The sequence below is a fragment of the Pleuronectes platessa genome, chromosome 8 (assembly GCF_947347685.1).
Source record: "Pleuronectes platessa chromosome 8, fPlePla1.1, whole genome shotgun sequence".
NCBI lineage: Eukaryota > Metazoa > Chordata > Actinopteri > Pleuronectiformes > Pleuronectidae > Pleuronectes > Pleuronectes platessa.
Window position 1 is genome coordinate 21,937,050 of NC_070633.1, and position 25,459 is coordinate 21,962,508.

Sequence of the window (25,459 nt, forward strand, 5' to 3'; positions counted from 1 at the left end):
CAAATACATCTGGGCTAGTTTTAACACACAGGTAAGAATATAAGATGGAGTACGAAGTGACTTTATATAACTTCTTAATAATTTTCAACTCTACCAAGGGGAGTCAGGAGCTGCAGAATAAAAACGACCTAATAATCGTGGTGTCATATCCAACTGTTTTTCCTCCTACTGGTTCAAGGCTGATGGGTCAATTATTAGATAGGTTTTAGTGATTAAAAGTGGAGGAGATGATGATGATGATGATGATGGTGTTGCCTTAACTACTAATGAATAGGTTGGACGTATTCCAGGTTTTACATTTCATCTGATGTAGCCTATATTATTATTATAGATATACCGTATATAAGAGCTTGGGTGGTTAGTTCTCTATTTGCTCTTACATATGTCATATATCATCTTTTATTTATTTTCTCCCTATGTGCGTTTCCTTGGACCACAAGACAAATATATCTTCATAACAATGAGGTTACATGTCAAGTTGAATTAATGAATATGAATTTAAATTAAGAGTTATATATCAGTAGGTTCAAAGAGGGTTGCTGCCAGGCTCAACATATTAAATGACCTTCTTATGACCATAATCAATGATATTTAAAACCTATGTTAGGTTTGACAGATATGAAGAAATATTGGAGTCTTACTTTCCCGTTATTAAAGAAAAGGTGAAGTAGAGAGAATAACCCCTGGAAACACCACATTTCTCTACAGGCAGAGAGATGAGGTATCCATTGTTTTCCCCACAGCCAAAACCAAGTGTAGGTCAGTTCCACTTGAGTCTTGTTTATAGCTTTACTTCAGTGTGTTCAAATCTGAATTGTTAGAAACATCAGCAACTATGACCTAACCGAACCTACCTTCAAGCATTTAAGAACTAGTTTCCAATATTTTAACACATTTAAAACATCTTAAGGCCTCAAATTCAAATTATCGAATGTCTGACCCTGAGGAAACCCTGTTAATAGGCCTCTTACTGTTGTGAGGATTAATCTACTTACATGTATATTAAACTCTACTTCTACTGTCCTAGCTATGTGGGTCAAAGCCAGTAGGACCCACTGAGTCATGAACTAGTTCATGTAAAGAACAAATAAGATCAGAGATATGTATGAGGTGTTTCATACCCAAGGAAAGACACAGAACAAATAATTATAAAAGATATAGATATGACTGAACATGCACAATGACAGAGTTGAGCAGGACATAATAACCACACACAACCTACCTGATGTAATAGTCATTCCTGATGAGCAATAGGTGCTGGAGGATGGACAGGAAGTACGTCTCCGAGCCGGTGTCTCTCACCATGTTGGACAGGAGATGGTAAACTTCATTCATATCAGTACAGGAGCACAGTTAAGGAAAACAACATCACCCACAGGATGTTAACTTTTTTTCAGATTTTGGGTAAACAAGTGGGTGGTTATGTTTCACTTCTTAAAAACACACATTCTGAGTTCATTGAGGTCATCCCACTGCTGTAAACATTACATTTGCTTTTCTTTTTAACATTTTATTTATTTTCCCCCCCAGTTCCTCACTTCAGCTTCTTCTGACAGCCGTCATTGTTGAGAAAGCAAACGAAGATGTGATTCCTCTTATCCGCTCCCTCTGGGGAGCTTACAGCTAACTTGAGGAGGGGAATTGAAAAGATAGAATCCTCCCTCTGGTTTACCTGTCACTCCCAACCTTTTAAGATACTGGGAATTAATTACATGAAAAACCCACTGGTGGAACGTTTGAGGCCAGAATGATGAGGAGCCGAAGATTTGCAGGCAAAAAATACGGCTGATATTCGGTCTTCAGATTGAAACTGACATGTAGTCAGGAGCAAAAATTCATGTTATTAAATTTGCAAAAGGTATTGATTATGTGTCTTACGTGTGCTTTCCCCAGAAGGAAGCAGTGATGGCTCTGACATCTAAAAGAGATGTTAAATCCGACTGCCTTGTTATTCCTCCATGTTTGAACGCTATGCACTACATGTATATTTCTTGATTATTTGCAGAGGATTGGTTTCTCTAAAGCGTTTGTTAATGAAGCCTCTTCAAAGAAACAGAAAAGTGTTTGAAATGTAAGAACGACGGAGTAATGGAGAAGAAAATCATGTCTATTGAGTCACATTTTAAATATTAAATTCTTAGGTAAATGGATTATTTGTAGTAGGAAGTTAATTCAGAAAAGAATAACCTCATGATTCTCAAACTTCTAATAGTGTTCTTAAAGTAAAGCTCTAAGTAAAGAACCCAGGAAAATGAATGATTTGGAGCCTATTTAATTTGTTTGCTTGAGAAAAGGAGGATTTCCCTGTGGACACTCGTCTTGTGTGTAAAAGTGGAATAAGCCTCTCGGATATGTGCACAGATGCAGAAAAAAAACACAAACAAGAGACTGCTCCCTGTTAAGCTCCCTGAGATGAAAACCGGATTGCCATCATAACGCAAAGTGTGAGTCTTGACATCGGTGCTAAAATATTTACATGGTGCTACACAATGATTGGAAAGTGGCATTTTAAAACGGTGCCAACATATGGTTGTGATTCTCCTCCCTTCTGCTTTCGCAACAGAAAACGTCATTTTAATGAATATGTAAAAACAAATCTTTATGTGGCTGAGCTTGAGGAACTAGACGGAATTAAAGTCACATTAAGGCTGAAACACATCACCGGAGCAACATTTGTATTTCTACCTGAAACTTGTTCATGAGGAATCACGGCTGATTACCTGGCTTAACTGATGTGATGGAGCCAAAACACCTGATGTTTAAAGATAAGGACAAATCGAAACTAATATGTTCTCAAGGGTAAAGCTGAAGGTTTTGCTTATTTGAAAAAGTATTAGTCAGTTCTCATCCACAGCTGGGGAACAATGATTCTATGAGAGTATCAATAATTCTGATTAGTATTCTGTTTTTAAAACAGCACTGAACTGCAACACGAGATAACTGCCTCATTTGGAGCAGATCCATTTTTTAAAATAATGGTTTTGACGCTTTTCCTATTAATTTCCACAACGTCTGTAATTAAACTCCTATCCCATATCACATTTTTAGAGACAGAGGGGTGGGAGAACCGGCTCCTCCAAAGTACCATTCCTCTCCCTTGTATTAGCTGAGTATGAAGCCTGGGAGAATTACCAAATCCTGTGAGATTCAATTATAGCCTCACCACAGCAGCATTTGAGAGGACATGAGAAGCAGCTCAGACTGGGAAAGTATCCAACTAGCTTCATCTATCACTAAGCTGCAGACATAAACCTAATGTAGAATGCCAATCCAGTCGATGACACTCCCTCTAAGCTCGCTTTCTCTCCTGCTCTCTCTCTCTCTCCCCCCATCGCTCTGTCTCTCTTTACACTCTCTCACCAAATAATGAATAAACATGAGCGGCAGTCAAGTGTGATGTAGGCCAGTCAGCGGTGGGGTCAATCAATCACCATTCCACAGCGCATTAATATGTATTAGTGGCCCGGAGTCACCTCCTCAGCACCTGGACCCGGGCCGGACACAGAGGATACCAGCCGCTCCAGGTTAATATTCATGAGACTGCCGGGAGAAACAAGACACATATGCAATGCTCAGGTAGTAGAAGAACAACCTGTGCAATATGTGTGTGTGTGTGTGTGTGTGTGTGTGTGTGTGTGTGTGTGTGTGTGTGTGTGTGTGTGTGTGTGTGTGTGCGTGTGTTTGTGTGTGTGTGCTGTGCAGGCAAAGGGTAGCCTAGGCATTCGAAGCATGCTCTGAGCTCACAGATCAATACCGCATTGTCCTTGGAAACAAATACTGGGCCCACTCATTTGTGAACCTGCTCAAGCACATCATTAATCCAGGTCCACTTTTTTTTCCCCCTCCCTCTCTCCATCCTCTCTCTCTCTCCGCACACATACACAACCTCCTCCCATCAGCTACACGTGTCAACAGGAACTGTCACTCACTGCGGCGCTTTGTGCCCTCACGAGAACTGTGGGATTTGGTGAAAGAAAAGGTTGTGGGAATGGAAATCTGCATAACAATGTCAGCGTCTGGTTTTGTCTGCTCACAGTGTCAGACATCCATACATAGCCTGAGAGAAGATTTGTGAATTATTAAAGGGGTTCTTCTCTGGGAGGCTTGAAGAAGTTTCCATCCGGGGGCAGAATTACTGCTCAACTTGTTAAGTTTTACTCTGGATTTTTTGGAGTCAAATGGACACTGGTAAAAAGAAAAAATGGAGGGTAAAATTTACATTCCAAATAGAACAGAGATGAGGAGTGATAAGAGTAAGATTATGGGAGTAAACTCGTAAAATCCGGAGCATAAAAAGTCAGATTATTTCAACCTGCACTCGCTTGAGTTCCACAAATCGTGATAAAACTACGACACCTCCGGAAAGCTCGCAGACATCTCCTCCTCCTCAACAAGAGGAAATCTCTTCCAAATCTGTGTGTTGAATTCTTCAGAAAAGACCATTTCCTGTCAATTATTTTCAAAGCCCTGATACGTATGAGAATGTGTTGCTGTTGTGCCAGAAGATGAGGCTTTTCGTTATCTGTTAAACTTTAAACAAATTCAATATAACTCGACAACTTCTGATATTCCCATTGTCAGATGACGCATTGCCTAAAATTATGATTTAATTTTCCTTACTTAAATATATTTCATAAAGTGCTTTTAATTTGCAAGTCCCCTCCAAGTGGCCCTCACGCTGAGAATATATAAACAACTAAATGCTAAGACAAAGAAAATAAGAGGGTTTGATATGTTTCTTAAGTACAGTCCCACTTGACCTAATACTAACAGAGAATAAAAAAGTGAAGAGGATGGGAAGAGTAAATAAAAAGAGGAGTTAACGGGTGGGAGGTTAAGATGACAGGGGTTATTTACCTACTACTCTGCTCGGAGATGGAGCTAGACAATGTGCTGCGGCTCCTCAAATCCCTCTCTAATGAACCGAGCCACGAGGGGCTTCAGCCTGCAAAGCTTGACCAAACCCACAATCGACACTCATCTCCCCCTGCCAGTTCCGCAGGCATATTCATCAGTGTGTTCACACAAGGGAGGACTAAAGGATATTCCATCTCAGCGCGGATGTCATCCAGGCGATGGGAGAGTTCAATGGAGTCCTCCTCCTTGTTCTCATTGAACACCTTCAGCTGGATGTCAAGCTCCTCCGTCTCTTTGAGTTCCTGAAATGAGTTGCACACACGGCAGAGAGTTGAGAATGTTAACTTGTACAAAAGGTCATCTGGCTATGTAGATGTATGAAACACAGCCAAGGAGCCTTATAGGAAATATCTAGATATTGTTATGCACATGTGATATTCCTATCTTTTAATATGTTTGAATCATTAACTAAATAAATATGCTGAAAATATGTAGCACAAGAATATTAGTTGCTGTGTTCCAGCTGTAGAGTGATGCTGGAACTGACCTAAACCCTGGTGCTATGTATTCCAGACAGTGACTATTCCTGCACCTGTTCCACCCACCAGGGGCTACAGGGGCTGCTCTTTACCACTTCTCTATGAATCACCAGCAGAGGAGTTTACAGACAGAGACAGGGCCAAACGTAACCCAATTTCTGCAGGTATCAATCACCCCGCACTGTTTTTTGGTGTGCGCCATCTGTCTTAAGCAGCTCTGGTTCCGAGGGAGGTGCACAGACAGAAAAAAAAAGAAAGGAGCGAGGGAGGGAGAAGAGAGCGAGGGCAAATATATGCATCGAGGACGATAAGAACAAAACAAATTGTGCTTCCCCTTTCCAGTGGAGTCCACTTCTCCCTGCCAACAGCTACACCGACTCCTCCTGAGCATAACTCATAATTAGATGAAAGAGTGTCAGTTTGAATGTCGACATTAAAAACCGGGGGAACGTGGCATTCATGAATGACGGTACTCCGAGACTCTTTCATATCAGGGGGCAGAATTGAAGATAATTAAAGTAATGACAGTAATAATCAACAGGAGCAGCTGGGATGACTTATTAGCAACTGGCTCTGTGACACGCTCACCCCACTCGCTACAAACGAGAGCTTGAGTGATGAGCTGGAGCTCGTGTGCCTGCGCCTCATCTGAAGATGTGTAAAATGGTTTATAATTATGCCAAGACGACTCAACCTGTGCGGTGAGGTGCGAGCACGGCCTCACACTCGACCCACTACTGGTTATACCGCAATTACAATTACCAATTAAATCAGCATTGTAAAGCCCGACCCGTATTGATGTCAGTCGTGTCACATGACGACTCCGGGGCTTGTGATTTTTACACCTCTGCTCTTTGGGTTGAATGTATGAATATTTAATTTGAACGGAATTAGGCTAAAGCACAGACTTTAAAGTTTTAAAGCTCATGACAGTAAATGTATGACCATATATTAAATGTATCCTAAGAAATTATACGAGTCTGAATTAATCAACGTTGAGCTCCTAACTAGTCAAGATTCAAACTTTAATGCATTATGCTGTGAGACTGCAAATCAGCCGGGAGGAAGAACAATGTATAAATTCTATAAAATATATATATGTTGATCAGAGTAACCCTAATTGAGAGTTGATCTCAGGAACAGGACAAGAACCCTATTATTCCTAATGCATGTGAAGGAGTTAACCATGTTGCTGTTTGTTAGTCTAACAACTCACAGGCAGGATCTTCTTGAGGCCACATCTCAGGAACTCGTTCCGCAGATGTATCCGGAAGTCGAGGTCGTCCGGGGAGGTGACCAGAGCATTGATCAGCTGCATGCAGGCAACCTGCGGTGGAAACATACACAAACACAATAACAGTAAATATTTATGGCAAAGCCTGTGCATAAAGTTTACCAAAAGCAAAAAAATGTATTGTTAATAGTTTGTTGAGTGAATAATCAGATATCTCCTTTCCAAAACAAAAAACGATAGAAAAGAGACAGCGATGAAGAGGCTAGAAGGGTAAAGGGAGGGAAAGGAGCTGAGGAGAAACAGTGAAGGTCCGCTGGGTGTATTGACTTTATGTGTATTATTAATGAATTTATTGGTTAGCAAAAAGCTTTCAAGTACGTGTGTGTGTTCCTGTGCGGGCGAGGTGTGTAGGACGGGGTTAAGAGGAAATTGCTGATAAGTTATAATGAGCAGAAAGGGGTTTCAGGGGAGCAGGCCGTGGATAACACAGTTTCCCCTTGGACAGAGGATCGATAGGAGGCTGAGGGATTCCCATGGACGAGGTGAAGCGTTGTCTTCAGGAACCTTGACCCAGTGCTGCTGGCTCGTATGTGTTATTAATAAGATTCCACAACAATCCTGGTGGGCGCTGTTTCCTGACTAAGTTTTATTCTTTCAGGGTTAGAATTTGTTATCAAACCTTTCGACAGTTTCACCTCAATCACAGCAGAAAGATCTGCATGAGGAAAACTAAATGCAGAAAAGCAGTATAATGAAGAAATTTCTTCTAAATATATTGAGCAGAATACTTTTAATTAAAAAAATTATACTGTTTAAAGTTCTGTTTAATTCATAACAACTTAAATCATTTTCCATCTTTTCTGCTAAGTAAACCTCAGGGGTTTGTTTGCGTTGCGGATTTTAGATGGGCTGTTTTTTTGGTTATTTTCTCCTATTTCTCAGGGAATAATTCACGGAGAAAATGAAGAAATCTGGCATATTTAAGGATCTGATATCCACGAGTGTGAACAATGTGGTGCGGCATGTCTGAATTAAGGGGACTGTTGGGTCTTGGCAGCGATATGCACTCTTCTTGTTTATTAGAGACACAATCAAATAAAGCTGCTTGGTTTTTTACGGTTTCCCTGAAATTGTAGCAGAACAATGAACATTTTGTTTGCCAGATATGGAGGTGAAAATTATGATGATATGCGATACGGATATAGGATACTGCCTGGTCTCTTGGGAAAGCTTGTTACAGTAAAGGATGCAGCACCACGCTGCATGTGGTACCAGTGTCTGCCTCCCAAAACATGGCAGACGTCCCCGTGTTCCAGAAAAGCTTGAGGGCCTCTAAGCAAGATCTGTGCATTGACACATAGCGCTGTCTCCAACAGAGGCCAGATACATAAAAGAAGCTCCACCAAATCTTCACAGGATTTCTGTGAGTGAAGAAAGCCGTGGAGCTCATGAAAAATTCTTTCTCTTCTCCTGCATACAGAGGGATGCTTACATCAAGCCCCTCAAACATACTTCAGCCATGTATTGTGGAGGGGGAAGTGGTTGGGTTGGGGACATAAGTTGTGTCAGGTTTACAGAGTGCCGCCATGGGGGGGGGGTCTAAATATCGTAATTAAAAGTGGCACGGCTGGGACGAGTTTCAACAACAACGTTGAGTTTCTCTCGTGCTCAGCAGACGAGCGCAGCCCGAACTACAGCAAAACACAATTTAATCACATTAACAAAGTGTCGTTCTACAGCCCATCACAGGTTTTGGATAAAAAGTCAATTTATTTCCTTGAGCCCCCCCCCCCCCCCCCCCCCCACCCGCATCAACAAGCCATTTTAATTTACTACACAATTAGAAGAGCTTCATTTCATTAACAGCAAAATTTAAAGGAAAAACAACAGCCTCCGAATAAAAGAATATCTACTTTCTCTTCCACCAGCCGCCTCATCAGTTTCCCTTCATGACTTTTTCCTTCACGACTTTCCCAACACCCGCAGTTAAAAAAAGTAATTCCTGAAGTAATTCCCTACTTTTGGTTTCACAAAACCATGTTTTAAGTGGTGTTTTTACTGCTGTTATATAGTTTTCCTGCTGCTGGAGAATACTAATGAAAATGAAGAGCGCTGTGTGCTGTATTTGCCCTTTCACACCGACTCCTCTGGGACCCGACTTGACAGCAGCGTGGAGAGGGGAAAAAAAAGAACGGGGAGGATTCTGTAAGATGTGAAAAACAATGAGCTCGGCTGCGAGAAGAGGAAAAATGTGAGAGGGAATGAAAACCGACAGGGAGCCGAGAGGAACTCCACGTATATTGTTTTTTCTGGTGTTTTTTCGCACAACAACGGGGCAGTTCAGCGGCGGCGCTCAATGAAGCAGGTGTTTTTGATTAAAACAGTGGTGATGGACCTGTGGGGGCATTTCAATAGCCCCACCATCACATCCCATCATGTGCTGGAGGTGGTTGCGGGGGTTGACAAGTGGACAGGAGGACACAAAGAGAGACGGGGGGAAAACACGTGTTACGGAGACAGCTGAGGTACCACGGTCCCCCGAGGGACGCCACTGTCAATTTCGGTCTTGTCTCACATCAGACTGGGGTGTCCGTGACAAAAACTGAATTTGAGTGAGTGACACCGGACTCATTAGGGCTGAGTTAATGGGTAAAAAGGATTCCACAGAATAATGAATGAATTTTGTGATTCAGTCATTATTCGTTTATCACTGATTTTATTGTGTAATTTAAAAAATGACAAAAGTGGAGACTGCGTTGGTCATTAGCTCTGCCACCGAACTATCCTTTCAGGTTTATCTTTCAGAAGGGGTAATAGCAGGGTAGTGAAGAATGTCTGATAATAATGAAAGTGTTATGTGAAGTGATTTTCTGCCGAACGATCACTAACCTGGAGCTGCTGCGCCTCGTGGTTCTCCAGCCCCTCAACGATCGGGGCAAATCTCTCTTTATTGTTCCTCTCGGCAGCAATTGTCATGGCCGCTAGTATCTTATCCAAGCTGGAAGAAAACAGAGAGCGGGAGGGGGGGGGGGGGGGGGGGGGGGGCAGGCAAACAGAAAAAAAGTCAACAAACACTTTTATCACCTCGCTGACAGGACATTTACTCACAATTTTCAGCTCAAACACCATGTTCCTTATCTTCCCCCGTGTGTCGGGGGGGTGGACAGCCAGTCTCTGGTCACGCTGACACATGCTGCTGCTTTCCATCTATTTGTATATAATTCAGTTCATTATTGCTTCAGTATCTAATTTTGACTTCATCATAGTTGTTAGGAGGGGGATGCTCGACGAAAGCGGGGATTTGGTCGTGTTTGATTGGACGAGAAGGGGGATGCCAGTGATTCCACGGGCCGCAAGACTAATGTGCAAATACACCTATTGAGAAGGGAGGCAATTTAGAATACCTGCAAGGGCTCCAGGCAGCTGGGCTAAAGAGGACATTGGGCAATTTAAGCCCCTGAATCGTGAATGAAAGAGAAAGTTTGAGCCACACCGATGGAAAAACAAACAGAGGACTGCAATAAGAAGTAAATTGATGTGTTCTGAGCACTTACCTTAACCCTGATTTACAATATGAATACACAGAAACTGGCAACAGGTGGCCTCTCTGTCACTGCGGGGCCCCCTTTTGCTATTTTCCCTTCATTAGTGGAGCTGGCGAACAGCTTAACACCCTTGTCCTCAACCTTAATACTTCTGTGGGTACAGAAGAGCCCTTAGCCTCAAATACAAGTTCCTCCCTGTGTTAAATCAAATAACAAATCAATAGTCACGCTCGGCCAGATATTGAAATGCCAGTTTATATATGTGAGAACATGTGCAATCACGCATGCCACTGAGGCTGCTGCCGTTTTTATTACCTCGTGTATATTATCAACCCCCCAAAAAATAACACTTTTCAAAATGACAAAACAGTAGCAGTTCTTTGTGAGCGAGGGAGATCATCTGTCTGACAAATAGGATTGTACGTGTGGAGTAAGCCTGACACAGAGATAAATTGGGCGGCCATGCTCTGTGATAGGGGTTAGAAAGTCACAGACGAGCACGGGGAGCTGCATACTGAGCAGCTTTAAAGCCGGTTCAGACGACGCTTCAACACAGGCGAGATGGATCTGCTTAACTTGTTGTGTTCCCGTTTGATGCTGTCAGCCGAAGTGGGTGTTGAACACGAGCCAGCGTCACAGGCTGGGGGAGAAGTTTCTGAACAAGAAAGTGGCGCTGCCGCTCCTCTGGCTGTCATTTCCACAGGACACCTACATTTAATGTCGGGCTCTGATCATGGAAAAGATCTCCATGTTTACTTTGAATGTCTTCTTTAGCACTTTGAAAGTGCAAAAGAGAGAGAGAGAGAGAGAGAGAGAGAGAGGTGCTCACCCTGTAGCTGCTTAGAATAGTTGCATTGCGTAAACATCCACTGTGTAAACTTAACAAGACTGAAGTCATCTTCCAGAAAGCCAATGAAGTAATTGACTGTTAAAATGAGAAAGTATTTCTGTTCTGCTGACCCCAAAAAGCTGAAAACAGTTTCAAATGAGTAGAAAGCACAGGCGGTGATGAGGGGGTGTAGTGAAGGAGCAGTTAGTAATTTGTAACACTGATTTTTTGGAAATTGAACTGAAACTGTTCAAACAAATAAAAATGCTCTTGAAAATAAAAGAAAACCAGAATAGATTAAATAACTGTAAAGACAAAGAATCACACTCCTGGATATTCTTCAGCCTGTTTGCACGATGAGGAGTCAGAACTACAGACGTAAAAGTCCACTCCGATGGTCAGTGATGTACAGACACGCTGCTTCTCCTACAGAATCTGTGGTTTAGTTTATTTCCACCACTGCATAAACTGACTTTGAAGAGCCATTGTTATTCTAGTCTGGCCCTGTGGGAAACAATAAAAAAAAAAACACACTCCCCTAAATCCAATTTATAAGCTGTCAACCAGGTTGTGTATCTGTGGCAAACTACACAGAGCAGTTCAACACATTAAACAGACTAAACTGCATCATCCGACAATGTGACTCGATAGGTTCCTGTACTGTCTGAGGTCAGCTGAAACTGCACCATGTGCCCACTGTGAGTACACATGTTTGCCTGTGGCACAGTCTCTGTGGGAGAGGATTGAAGCACTTTGTTTTTCGGTGATATTCCAGTGTGTAAACAGAGCAGAGATGGAACCACATCACTTTCATCATTGGACTTTCTCTTCCTTTTTTTGTCATTAGTCAGGATTTTAAAATTTGTTTTTTCACAAAAAGTTGTGAGGTTTCCAAAACAGCTGTTATTTACTGAGAAAAAAGTTTCTGTCACTTTACTCTGAATTCTTTAAAACTTTAAATTGTGGCAAGTCAGAAGGACGTGTATGGTTACTTCATTCATGTCACAAAAATATATTTCCAGCATGAAAACACTTTTACGTTTATTTCCAGCAATGTTCTGAAACATGATGCGGAAATCTGAATCAGATGTAATTTGTTTTAATATAAATACTTCATTTAAGGTTTGTGGACTATGTAAAGAACAGGGCTGTTATGAACCCAAGTGGCAACTCATGGTAACATCCCCTACTGGTTTGTAAACTGCTGTTTTGATACCTCGAGTTTGGCATTTTGGCCCATGCTATTTTAGTATTGTGAAACATGGGGGGGTTTGAAGTGAGGATACTGCATGCCCACCCACACCTGAGACCAGAGAATCAAAACTCTAGCAGGAAGCCTTCTGAGCACTAAATCAAATATTTACAAACATATTTGCAGCACATTAGCTGTGTATTGACCACTTTTAAAGAAATATTCCAATTTGGATATGTTGATCTTAAACTTTCTACTGTACACGTGTCTCTTTAATCATGTGAAAGACCTGGGAATGTGTTTGAGAGCACGATGTGAAATGAAATGAAATTCAACTTACATGTTTTCCTCCCCAATGATACAGAAGGCCGAGAGAATCTTGACAATCTCTGTCATCATGTTGGTCTGTTTGGGGTCAATGGCTCGAGCCAGCAGCAACAGGCTCCGCTCATCTCCCAAGATCCTTTGCAGTCCATACTGTTAAACAGAGGAGGGGGGAGGTAGGATAGAGGAAATTCCATTGGGTATAAATTAATGAGAGCATTTGCATTCATGTAGAACTTTCACTTTCACTTTCCTTAATTGTCTTTTAAGGAGGGACAACGAGGCCATGGGAGAAAAATGGAGAGGATGATGAATTAATTCAATTCAGGACAGGACTATAGGGACAAATACTTATAGTCTCCTGTACCTTCTGTCTGCCCACAACTAGAGGAGCGTGTAGAGATGACCACGTGCGGGGATTAACTCTAAGGGAAGTAATATCAATAGTTCATCTATCCTTGAAATGTGGGCCACTTTTGAGAAATGAGCCAGACCTCCCTGAAAAGGATAATTAAAAGATCCGAGACTGTGAGCTGGAAATTTGCTAAATTAGCTTCACTTTCTCTGTCCCATTATCCAACGCTTGTCAGGGTCCAGATTCGAAGCGTGTTCAGAAATCTAGCCACCTGAGGTCCTATTAGAAATTTCTAAGAGAAAGTGAATCCAGTGTCATTGGTCTTTAAATGTATCGGTTTAAACTAGAATTACCAAACTGCGGTTCTATTTGGCGGAGGCGAACAACCGCTGTGAAGTTCTCGTGAACATATTTCTACATATTTATTTTCCAGATTCATATAAGGTCAAATTGAACTTTACCTTTGACCACTTAAATGCAATCACTTCCTCTTTGTGTCCAAGTGATCAAGAGTTGAAGAAGCTCCCTCCACTCCGTTAAATCACCTTCAAGAGGCCAACATGTTTCCTAGGTCACAGTGACCTTTGACCACTGAGATCCTATTATTTAATCAGTGAGTCAAATTTGAAACAGTTCCCTCGAGGTGATATTACATTCTCGAGGTTAAACATGTGTTTGAGAGGTCAGAGTGACCTTTGACCCCCTAAGTCATCCATGAGTTAAGGTCAATTATGCCAGTTGTAATGAAATTCCCTATGGGCAGTACTAATATGTGACATTAACAGGAAGCTTCAAGCACCAGCAATTAATCAGCCCATCTTTGAGTCCAAGTGAATGTTTGTGCCACGTGTAATGATATTCACGTTGGGCGGTTCTGATAGATTGTGTTCAAAACATGTAGTGTCACATGACCTTGACCTTTTGTAATCAGTTCATCTTTTAGTGTCTGTAGTAAATGTGAAGACATTACCACAAGCTGACCGTGAGATACAGGCATAATTTACACTATTATTGAATTTTTCTAAATGAAAATAAAATCCATTATTATGATTATTATATCTGTGCAACATGAAATCCTACAAATCAACTGGATGGAACGTCTTTTCTTTGTCGATTCATACAAACCTTATTGTTCATGAAAGCCTTCAAGCACTGGATGAGTTTATGCTGGTTCCTTTTATCGATACTCTCTTGCCTGAAAAACAAATGGAAAGAGACGTGGTGATGACACGAGCAGAACCTGTAACTGTCACACCGGCCCGGTGGTGGTGACGTCAGAGGAGATCACTCACAGTTTCTTGTCCAGCAGCTTCTCCAAGGCGTCCAGAAGAAGACCGAGACCATCATGACCGAAGTTATTCACCCAGCTGGAAAACAAAAAGACAGACACATAAACACGAGTTACTAATATTCTGCCAAAATTGTTATTGCCCTCCTGGTTTATTGTAAGCCATGTTGATTCACAGGAGAAAACAAACACAAGCAATATTGTATTATCCTCGGAGGAAATCAGTCATTCAGACTAATATGAAAGGTTTAACACTCACTGTGATAAAGGGATGGTTGTAGTGGTTTTTAATTCCTAACAGGGAGGGCTGCAAATCAAAATACACCCTTCCCCTCCGTGAGAGTGGATACAGTCTCAATCACTTTGAATTTAAACTGTAGTCATTATCAAGGAAATGAACTCCCACCCATCTTAACTTAGTGTTCCAACCGCTAAGCACTTTGTATACAGCCCCCCCTGTGCACTGCTATATTCCTGAGCCAAAAGATTAAGCAATACAAGAAAGATAACACCGTAATCAATAATGGATCGCAAGAGATAATTGGCTATAAGCCACAGCGTATCAGAAGACAGCAAATGATCCAGTGCAGATGAGCCCATTTGTCTGGGAGAGGCGAGAGGAGGGTGGGAGGCCCGGTGTGGTCACAACCAGATTATGTCATTAGCATCACTTGTTTCCAGGCCCCTAACTGTCAATAACACAAAATGCATGGGGCAATTTTGTGAAATTTACAGGGCACAAGTCAATGTGTTATCCCGCCTTTTTGACAATGATTTGAAATAATAATGGTTTGGGTATTAAAGCAATTTGTATTGACTCAGTGAGTCAGAAAAACCCTCAATTAGGGGAAAGATACAATAGCCTGAGGTAAATGGTGGCGTTGAGGTATTTCTTTGATCTGTGACTAAATTAGCACACGCTACAACCCACTGCTACTCAAATTTCATCAGAGGATGAGCAAAACCAATTAATAAGTTATTAATATTTACTGTGGTGCATACTGATGATCTGTTTTCTTAATAGAAACAAAACACCACAACGTTATAAATCTATGAATGTCTGTTTACATAAAGTCTTCCAGTCTGAATGTTTGGTTTATGTGGTCTGAATGTTTCCCTCTTTCCATAGAAGAACAAACAAACCAGCTCAGTTTTCTGCTAAATAATAACACAGTGTTATATGTTTGTGTTGCAGAGGTGGCAGGGGTAAATGAGCAGCTAGGACAACAAAGAGGGAAAGAAGGTGACACGGCTGAGGGAGCACAATCCAGTGAATCCACAGTCTTTGTTTATGCTCCTTAGTAATGATGGTAATGTCAGTCTTCAGAGGGCAGGGAATGGAACCAATATTTGTGAAGAGAAAATTCTGTTTATTACACAGCGCGACTGTAATATGGGATTGAATGAGCGCTGTGCAAGCTGAACAAGGTGTGTGAGGAGGGCACTGATGGAAACCGTCACACCTTATGCATTAAGAACGTGTGGAGGATTTACTATTTCATACATCACATATCACACAGTGATTTGACTGTGCCCGCCATTTAAAACCATAGATATCAATGTCCTCATGGTGAGTGCCACCATGATCTCCAAACAGAGCAGAAGGGAGGATTTGGAGGAAACGAGTGAAACTGGACATCTGGTATGTTTGGAAATGAGCTTCCATACATACAAACACAGATGCTGTCACACAATGACCAGTCCATGAACCCGTCCTTCCACTGACTGGGACCAAGAGACACAGGAGAGACACACCAGTGGTCAGTGTGAGCAACAAGCTCACTTTCATATGCAGCTGCACTAAATGCTACACATCTCTGACAACTGTGCTCAAACTTTGGAAAGAAAGAAAGAAAACCAAAATACACCACTTCCATTTTTGGTTTGATGTTGACATTTGATTTTGTTAATATCCATTGTTTTCATCCATCCATTATAGACTGTCCTATGTTTACGACGAGAAAAAAATGTTTTACTGACGATCGTTTCATGAACAGAGATTTAAAAAGAACTAGATGAAGATGAATCTAGTACAAACACCCACAGTCTTGTAAAAGGATTTAAAATAAATCCATCATAAGTACTGACTATTCACAGAACAAGATACAGAGCTTTGTAATAAAATACTCTCAGAGAAGATGCATTAATTTAAACAGAATGTAAACCAAAACTGCACAATGCATAAAATAAAGGAGAGAAAGGAATCGTGTGAGCCGCAGATTCTCCATCAGAGCTGTACATCTTGCTGCAGGTTGCAACATAATGGAGTCCTCCAAGGTTCTTCGAGGCACTAAATGCTGAGACTCCTCCCTGCATCTCAGACTGTCGATCATTTTCTGTCCCCTCACGTACACCCTGCAGCTCGCCTTCTAAATGTCCCCAAAGTTACCACAAAGAAAATGAGAGATGGTGCTTCTGCAGTGTCCGTCCCGAGGCTGTGAAAAAGCCCTTTCGCTGGTAATCAGAGAAAAAAGGCCTTAGAGGAAAAAATACTATTACAGCTAACACAAATAAATCCACTGGCACAAACAGTGTGGGTGTGTACGTTGTAGTACATGTCTACCTTTCCTTTATAAGAATTGTATTTATTAATTGTAGACTGATTATCAAGAGCAACATTTACATCTTACATCATTATCATAGTGAATTAAAACCCTTTGTTGCTTGAGAAGAAGAGCAACAACACTCATAGAGTTGAGCTTGTGTTTGGTCAAACATAACAAACGCGTTTCTCTCGGCCATTAAAATATCAATGCAGTGATTCAACATTGAAGGAACACAAGATCGAATCCCTCCCGTATCAGACTCTTCGTCTAATGTGGGCACACATTCAAGGATTTCATTAACTTGGGGGGGGGACTTGTTCATCTAATATTGATGGCTATAATCCTCTAGTTAAGTGCTACCAAATTGTGTTACTTTCTGCAATCATGTATATTCCGGAGGCAAAATGAAATATTAATGGTCGGTCTTGGGGAAGCAATTTCTTACTTTGTGTTATTTCAACTGGCTTGATACAGCTGGATGATATGGAGTTTAATGATATGTTAACTACTATGACACGTATGTAATGAACACTTCAGATTGGCCCATAAATAAAGGTTTAGACACAAACATTATTTTTGCACAAACAAAAAAAATATGTTCACCAAAGATCATAATCTGTAGTTTGTCTTGGAAACTTAACTTGACATTGTCTTCCCGTCAAATAGCATTTGTCTGCCAAAATATTTTACTCTCTGACATGTGCTGCCATGACAAATGCAATCATGCCTGATCTAATGCATTTCTATTCTGCTTAACCTTATCAGGGTCACCAGGGGTCTGGAGCCTACATTACATGCATCATTGAATAAACCCTGGACAGTTCAACAGTTTATCAAGGAGGCAGAGGAGAACGTCAACAGAACATTCAATCCTCGAATAAGAAAAATATATAAAAATATCCCTGACAGCCAGCAGATACAAATCAAAAACCATATCCCCGTGATGCGACAATGCTAAACACTTGAGCCACCTTGAGAAAATATGTGCATGTATATTGAAATTACTACTAATATGGTACAGTATTTTCAAGCTGAGCAGAAGTGAGCCTGTTCTGAAAAACGGTGACATTCAGCCCATCGCCTCCTGGCACTCCATCATTCAGACGGTCTTGACACGGCTCACTCCACACTGCACTTCAAGGTGCTTCACTGAGACACTGAAAAGGGCTTCAACTAAAAGATCTGCAACAGTAGTTCAGTCATCTTACGTGTAACCCTGTTACAATACACAGCTCTTTACACTTCCTATGGACACGTTTCATGACTGGTGCCACTAAAGGGAATACAACAGGTTCTTGCAGGCTGCGAGAAAGAGCGTGTGTAGAGTTAGCGAATAGTTGGCGAGGGAAACGTTACGGCACATGATGACAAGTTCACTCCACATCACCGGTCACAGCCAGCGACTCCACAGCGAAGGAAATGGTGCGAGGTAGAAACTTCTTCGCCCATTCCGTTTGACTGATCACTGGTCTTGTGTTGAGATGGCTTGTACGCGCATTGATTTCAGTCTATAGACCACTTTTATTATTTTGTCATGGCTAGGTAGGGACCTTTGTTATCGAAAGCCTCTGAGCAAGGGCAATATATTTCACATTGCATTACAGGCAAAGGCATACGACAGTTCCTTTGTGGGACCACTGACCTATTCAGTGCTACATCACTACAACTGAGGCTCGATGCTCTTTGCAACAAATACTTCTGAGCATTATAGCTTGAAACCGAGCACCCCCAGTGTCTGCTCAGTGACTTACCCTGGCAAACACAGAGCTATATTATGCTCTGATCAATTTAATAGTCTGCTGAAATAGCTGTAATGCTCAGGGCTTATCAGATGACAGACATTAGATACCCTGTATTAAATGTAACTGTGTTCTTCACATCTCAAAAAACTGTTCAAAAACTACTAACCACAAATAATTTCAGTATTTATTGTAGTGGCCTTTAGAACTGTTATGTACTTCATTTAAATATAGGTAAACTTTAGGAACAGGGAACGACTTTTTTAAAGATGTGTGGTCACACATGGTTCCATTTCTGTTTGCTTAATCGTGACGTTTTTACTGTTATCAGAGCAATCACTAATATCTTATTATAACAGGAAATGGATGAATGAAATCAAAGATCTAATATTGCTCTTCATAAATAATGCCCACAGGTGGGTCATTTTGTACTGTTGTCATTCACGTGGTGCATGAGAGCGTGCAGCAGTGGACTCAATGGCTGAATCACCGGATCAAAGTTATTGAACAACTGAGGCATGAAAAGGAGAATATAACCAGAAGTATCAGTTATTAAATATGGTTATTTTGAAATTACTCACAGAATTCGTATTTGTTCTGGCTGGAGCATTTTTAAACGAAATGCATCACAAATAACATGTAAGACGGAGCAATTCAAAAATCACAAGCTGTAAAGATAAACTTGCATCAGTTCCAGCAGAAGACCGTCTCACAACAATCAACTTTGGGTACTGACATTGATATTAGAGCCAGGGCAGGTAACAATCTCCTGGTCACAGCTCTCCACCATGTGACTGGTGCTGGAAGCCACGGAATGGGAGAAGCGCAGCACTCAAAACTGTTTGGGGGGATATGTGAGTGTCTGGCAGCTTGATTCCATGAATGTTGCTCTAAAAAAAGGCTATAAAGATCAAAATGATTATTCCATATTTTCCTTCTGGAACTTGAAATGCTTGTACTTGTGTGTGTGACTTCAATAAAAGCATTGGGACAGATTGGAGAGACGAGTATCAACATCTGTGAGGTTTGTGAGAGGATTCATGATTTTGAAAAACACAATTTTTAAAAGACAATGAGTTGTGTGTTTTTAATAGCTTGGAAAAAAAGCCAAGCTCTACCTGCAGCAGCCACAGTCAATAAGGGAGGTGTCATCAACTTATTCACATAGTTTAATTTGTTGACACTGGTTGGCAATATCTCTCTAACACATCAGTTAGAGCTCTTAAATGGTATGTGAGATTTATTTTTGTTTCCAAAATCTTACAAAAAGCCGAATTGCATACGATTCATGATCAAGCATCATAGTAATTACTATGTAAGCACTGCAGCACTAACGACAACAACAACAACAACAAAACGGCGGAGATCCATGTACCAGTAAGGTATTAGTTAAAATGTGAATACATGTGAAACATTCCTCCGGCTTCTGCAGAGATGAGTTTGATCTTTCAGGAGGAGGAAAAGGAAAAGACAGCGGCAAGCACTGCTTTGAAAGACAGGATTGTTTTTTTTTAATCTTATTTTCAAATCTATAAAGCTGCCATTTTGTTTTGTTGCAGGCATCTTTTACAGTACATGTATAAAAACCTTTTTGCAACGTGTCAGCGTGCACCTCACCAGAATGTGTGCGAGCATGTTTGTGAAATAATTCGATCCCTGCTGGGAACTACTAAAACATTAGGACAGCTCTGCAGCGCTCGTTAAAGCCGGAGAAGACAAGACGACTTCCGTATGTTAGGGAAATAGATAAATGCTTTTATACCTGAGCATAACAGAAGAAACAAAAAAACATCACTTCGAGAATGTGGACCAGATTGGACAGATTTCCTGCTCAGATGTTTATTTAAAAGGTGTTTGGGGATTTTTCGGTAATGTTCCACCTACCAGAAAACATTAATACATTTCTAGGCTTTTGGGAACTGTTAAAGTTACACAACGTCAAGGAAATCAATGATTTTATTTCAAGCTGAATCATTACAATAGACATACGTGTCCAAAACGTGTCAATTTATCAGGTCTGATGGAATAAATTGAAACATAATGAAGAATAAGGAATTAAAAATGACTATATCTGACAGAAATGTTTGTTATTTCCTTTACCTGAGCAAGACAAGTTCCAACCGAATCAATAAGGAATTCAAATCAGATATCTGTTATTAATTATGTATGTATCACTCTGGGGCCATAACAGATATGACTATCTTGGAGGTTAACAGATGGTGTCATAAAATCAAATAGGCATCACTCTTAAAATATACCCAGACAGTCAGGACGTTTATGTCTCCAAAATGGTTTTCACTGCCGCAGAGGAAGAAGGGCGGGCGTCGTCTGTGAAGTCAGACACAAGGGTAAAAACTAGTTAACTTTTCATTTCTGTCTGCTCATGACATCCACTGAGAAAAGGGTCGTACGATGTGTGTCAAACTTAACAGTCAAATAAAACTCTACAGTAAAATGAGACCGGTGGTACCAGGCTGAAAACTGAAGGACAGAAATGAATTTGGATTCACTGATGAGTCAAATCTTTCTATAAAATATTGTATAATTGTTTTGAATCTGTACTGTCTCGTTTCTCTCTGACAATTGAGAAAGAAAACTTGTCTGAGGCCTTGAGGCCTTGAGGGTGGTTGAGGGTGGTTTGTAATGAAACTGGGAGTCGAGAGGGTCGAGTCCCATAGTGCAAAGATAATACCACACTAGAAAGTTTTATTCCCAACTTGACTTCTTCTGCATCTACGTAGTTAGTTTGTGTCAGTCCTCCGCCCTTCCTCATCCATATCTGGAGGATATTACATCTTGATATTCATCATAGCAAATCAAATAGATTTTTTTCCCATTACCCTACAAAGTGCTGAGAAGGACAGGAACTTTGTTTGATGTGCCCTTAAGTAAGATGTCTCCCTAAACTCTACTTTGATTGTCAGGCCTTTTAAAAATACTATATTTAAAATGTTCAAATTGACATAGAGTCCCATTTAGCCTCTACCCACCATGAAAGTGAATACAGGGGATCAATTATTGATGAGTCACTCAGAAAGGGAGCTACTTGCACATCAAAACCTACAGAGTTGAGACAGTTTTTCATTTGTGAAGAATCTGTCAGACTGAACAGGTTCATTGAAGTCTACTGTATCTCAAACCTCTACATTCACTTACTGCATCAGTTCTGTGTTAAGTCATTACAGTATCAAAGAGACTCACTCTTGTGATTTACCAGCCTGAACTGTGGAGGGGGCATATACCACCTGTGAGACACTTAGATCCTTATATATGATCCGGAGGTCACGATGGCAGATGGACAGATGGATGAGATCCTTTGTTTTGGTGTTAATTGGCTGTTATGATCCCAGTGGACACCAGAGGCCAAGGGAGGATGAGTCGGAGATAAAACACTAAAGGTGTGATTAAAAACAGAAACATCTGTGCCAAGGGAGTTACTTGTTTGACACCTTTTAATTATCTGGGTTTTGATTTGAGTATGAAACAAAGAAAATATTATGAGGTGACAATCAAGGTCATCCATTTGTTTTCCCAAAGCCAAAAACTTTATCAAGGAGAAACAAATATATCAGCCTGTATCGATAATGATCACAACAAAAGTCTCATCATTATTCCCTAATGATATATATATATATATATATATATATATATATATAGCATTGCTTTTAGTTTTTCTTTGGTGTTAGGGCAATGGTATATATATTTAGCAAAAAGCGGAAATAAGGGAATCCGACTTATTTAAAGATCTATGCTCAGTTATACACAGGTAGTACTCCCGCTGTACTTCAGTCAGTGCTGGAGTATCACAATGGGCATTAAGGCAGTCGGTGAGTAGGATGACGAGCTCTACATTAACAAGCATAGTACCTCCAAAGCTCATAAAAAGCCCATGAAGGAAGTCTCAGCAGACCTGGGTGCTGAGCTACTAGCATTTAACTGGGAAAAGCTGGTGAGACTGATTCAGACTCAGAGACACCCTGTGTGGCAGAGAAGATCATCCTAACAACCCACACCTCCAGTATCCACACACTGGGACAAACTCTGGTGTCAGCAGATGTCTCCCTCCTCCACAGAAAGACCCAACCATAAAGAAGCCCCTGAGTAAATGTCACACTTATAGCGTCAAGATTTCACATAGTATAAAGTAAAGGGGCCAGTTCACTTTTGCTTAAATATGTCTCAGGGATCGGAGAGCTAGCAGATCTAATATGGAAGCCCATGTTGGGATTTGACAGAGTCATAGCATAATGCTGAGGACTAAACCTAGGGAACTCAAAGGTTGGGCCCATGGACGTGTGCACTGCTGCCCAAAACCACTAAAACCACTTTCCTTTTTCATACTGGAAAGTCTATTGATATACTAGCCATTGAGATGGATCACAGAAAGTGAGCTTTAACCCGATTCCTTTCAGGTTTAGTGTTTAAGTAAAGTCGGCCTTCTCATGTATGCATGCATGATAGAAAATAGATGAGGTTCTGCTTTGGTGGTGGTGAACAGTACCTAGAGATGTGCTTTGCCTATTGACACACAAAAGTCCTTGATATGTTTTATATGGATCTTTAAACAGTTTTCACATGTGAAATATAGAGAGCTGAGAATAACACAGGAAAAACAAATCCCTACTAAAAACATCCAGGAACTGTAACCTTCTTCAAGTTGGCATCTTACTTCAACTCAGTGGAATAAGTGAATCTGAAACTTGTAAATTAAGAAGCGTGTTTCAAAATGATAAAAATTAAAAGGGGGAGAACTAAGTAGAAGATAGAAGAAAAAAAAAAAGGTTTTGTGAAATTCTGACAGAAAGGGAAGTGGAAAACACGGTTGATGAGGAGAAAAGAGTGGAAGCAGAGGATGCAGCGGACGCTCCAGGCACTGCCATCTGTGGGCAGATCTGCAAAGGCTGCATGCCACACACCTGTGTGGGACTGCCTGGGAGATAAGGCCCTCAGCACAATGGCCCCGTGGCCACCTGCGCTGCCAAACAGGTGCACAGCGAAGCCAATTAAACTATTAGACAAACACAGGCTTCTGGGAGCAAATTAGCCGTCTGCCCAAACACCACAGGAAAACAAAAAGCAATGGTAAGCACTGGGAAGAGCAACAACACTTTCCTGGTGAGACTTTCATGCCGGTGTGGGGAGCTGCGTTTAATGCCGGTAGAAGCTGGTTTTCAATCAGCTGTTTAAACAATGATCACAATATTACTTTTATATAAATAGTCGAGGATCAGGGCTAAAATTTCAATCGTCAAATGATCATCCATATACATTTAATATAGAGGTTAATAGAAAGCGATTGGACTAGATGTGAAAAGACCGACTAGAACTATTTATTCAAGGTTTCTAATCATGTAAAATAAAAATGTAGCATTAACAGGCTCACTCGTTACAACAGAGTGATTTTAAAGTATCATATCAATAATCAATAATCCAGGCAGAACATTTGAATAATTCTGATATAGTAATTCTAACAAACTAATTAAAGAAGTAATGGATCTGTTCTTGTTTGCCGAAAAAAATACAAAACAAGATATTTTCTGTAAATTCTTGTTTGTTCTTTGTCCGCCAATCTACATGGTGTCTCCCTTAGGTAAAATATGTAAATTGAAATAATGTATGCCTCAGTTTTCTTCAATATAATCATTCAGAGGCTATTTGGGCCTAAAAATAGAGTAGACAAGTGCAAAGAGGAGCTAATTGAGTGGGCATTTGAAAAAATATACATTGAGCCTCCCACTGAGACAGGATTCATCTGTTATGATAGAATTCATAACATCAAGATATTTTAGTCCTAAGCAAAATGGAGCTCCGAGGCAGAAGTGAATTAACCAGATTTTAAGGCAATTTCCGAGGGATTCTTCCAACACTTTGTGCCTGATTAAGATGTTAAAATTCTAATCTTGCCTTATTCAAAATGTTTGAACACGGGTTAGACAAATGGTAACAACATTAGCCGGCCTTCAGCTCGTGGCTATACCCGGACATTTCCTGCCAGAATGGGAGGTTGCATCTGCAGGTGAAAACATGTGATGCTATTTAAACTGTGAGGTAAATTATCCACAAATTTGTAGAGATACCATTTCTACAGGCGTATTCCTAGACAGCTCTTACCATGAATTTGCTCTTTTTATTTATCTCTTTAGCTCTTTTTATAAATTTAAAGTAAAATTTCCCCAAATACTAATATTTAAAGACAAGCCAGCTAATCCTTATCCAAAGCTGTGAGTTAAAACAATAATGAATGCACTGCTCTGCCATCTACTTTGTGGTTTATTTTCAGTATAAGATAACGTACCATACAAAGGTTACATTAACATAGTGGAGTCAGAAGTGTAGCAAACCAAATGTGGATTTTCCTGTGTTGTGATCCATGATAATTAAGTGCATTCATATTAATTAGGAGTAACCTTATCCCTGCTTGGAGAAAATCGCCAGTGCCTTCCCCCAGGAGAGGCATAATGAGGGGTGTAAGGACGAGCAAGGGACGAATGGTAGTCAACACTTCCCAGAGTCACATACACCCGAAAGCGACTTTCTCCCTGGATGGACCTGGCAAACTGTGGGAGGTGACTCCTCCATAAAGCAGCGGTCCCTTACATGCTGGTCAAAGGTTCAGCCATTTGAAAATACCCACAGGGCAATCCTGGCCTGGCCTGGCCTTAAATCCCCTTGGCACCAGTTGGCCTTTCCGAGTGAAAAAGCTGACTTGACTTCCCACAGCTTGCTGGAGACTGGAGAGGACGACTTCACAGCTCTACAATCTCTCCAGGGATAATTACTTAGCTTCTCAGATATTCATTATATTATATAGCATAATACATGTAAAATGTGCCTTTTTGTTAAGCTTAGTACATTATAAATCTAACAATGGTTCCTGTAAGTGTATTTGAAAGGAGTGTTGCTTATGTTCATTTCTATATAAACTCACTGAGCAATTTATTAGGAACCACATGAAATAAAATACAAACAGCCTTGATTATATTAGTTGAAGACATTTCTTTAAATTCTTGG

The 25,459-nt window shown here is 40.7% G+C and overlaps 1 protein-coding gene across 6 annotated transcripts in view; it reads right to left on the minus strand.

Annotated features, from left to right (window-relative positions):
* Positions 1 to 25,459, minus strand: part of diaph2 (diaphanous-related formin 2) — a 341,319-nt gene that overhangs the window by 222,993 nt on the left and 92,867 nt on the right. For all 6 annotated transcript variants that reach the window (XM_053428116.1, XM_053428115.1, XM_053428117.1 and 3 more), the window contains 7 exons: positions 14,168 to 14,242; positions 14,001 to 14,070; positions 12,537 to 12,673; positions 9,520 to 9,628; positions 6,613 to 6,723; positions 5,047 to 5,159; positions 1,223 to 1,339 (listed from right to left, as the gene is read on the minus strand). In XM_053428116.1, coding sequence (XP_053284091.1) covers positions 1,223 to 1,339; positions 5,047 to 5,159; positions 6,613 to 6,723; positions 9,520 to 9,628; positions 12,537 to 12,673; positions 14,001 to 14,070; positions 14,168 to 14,242 — 732 coding nt within the window. The remainder of the gene's footprint in view (positions 1 to 1,222; positions 1,340 to 5,046; positions 5,160 to 6,612; positions 6,724 to 9,519; positions 9,629 to 12,536; positions 12,674 to 14,000; positions 14,071 to 14,167; positions 14,243 to 25,459) is intronic.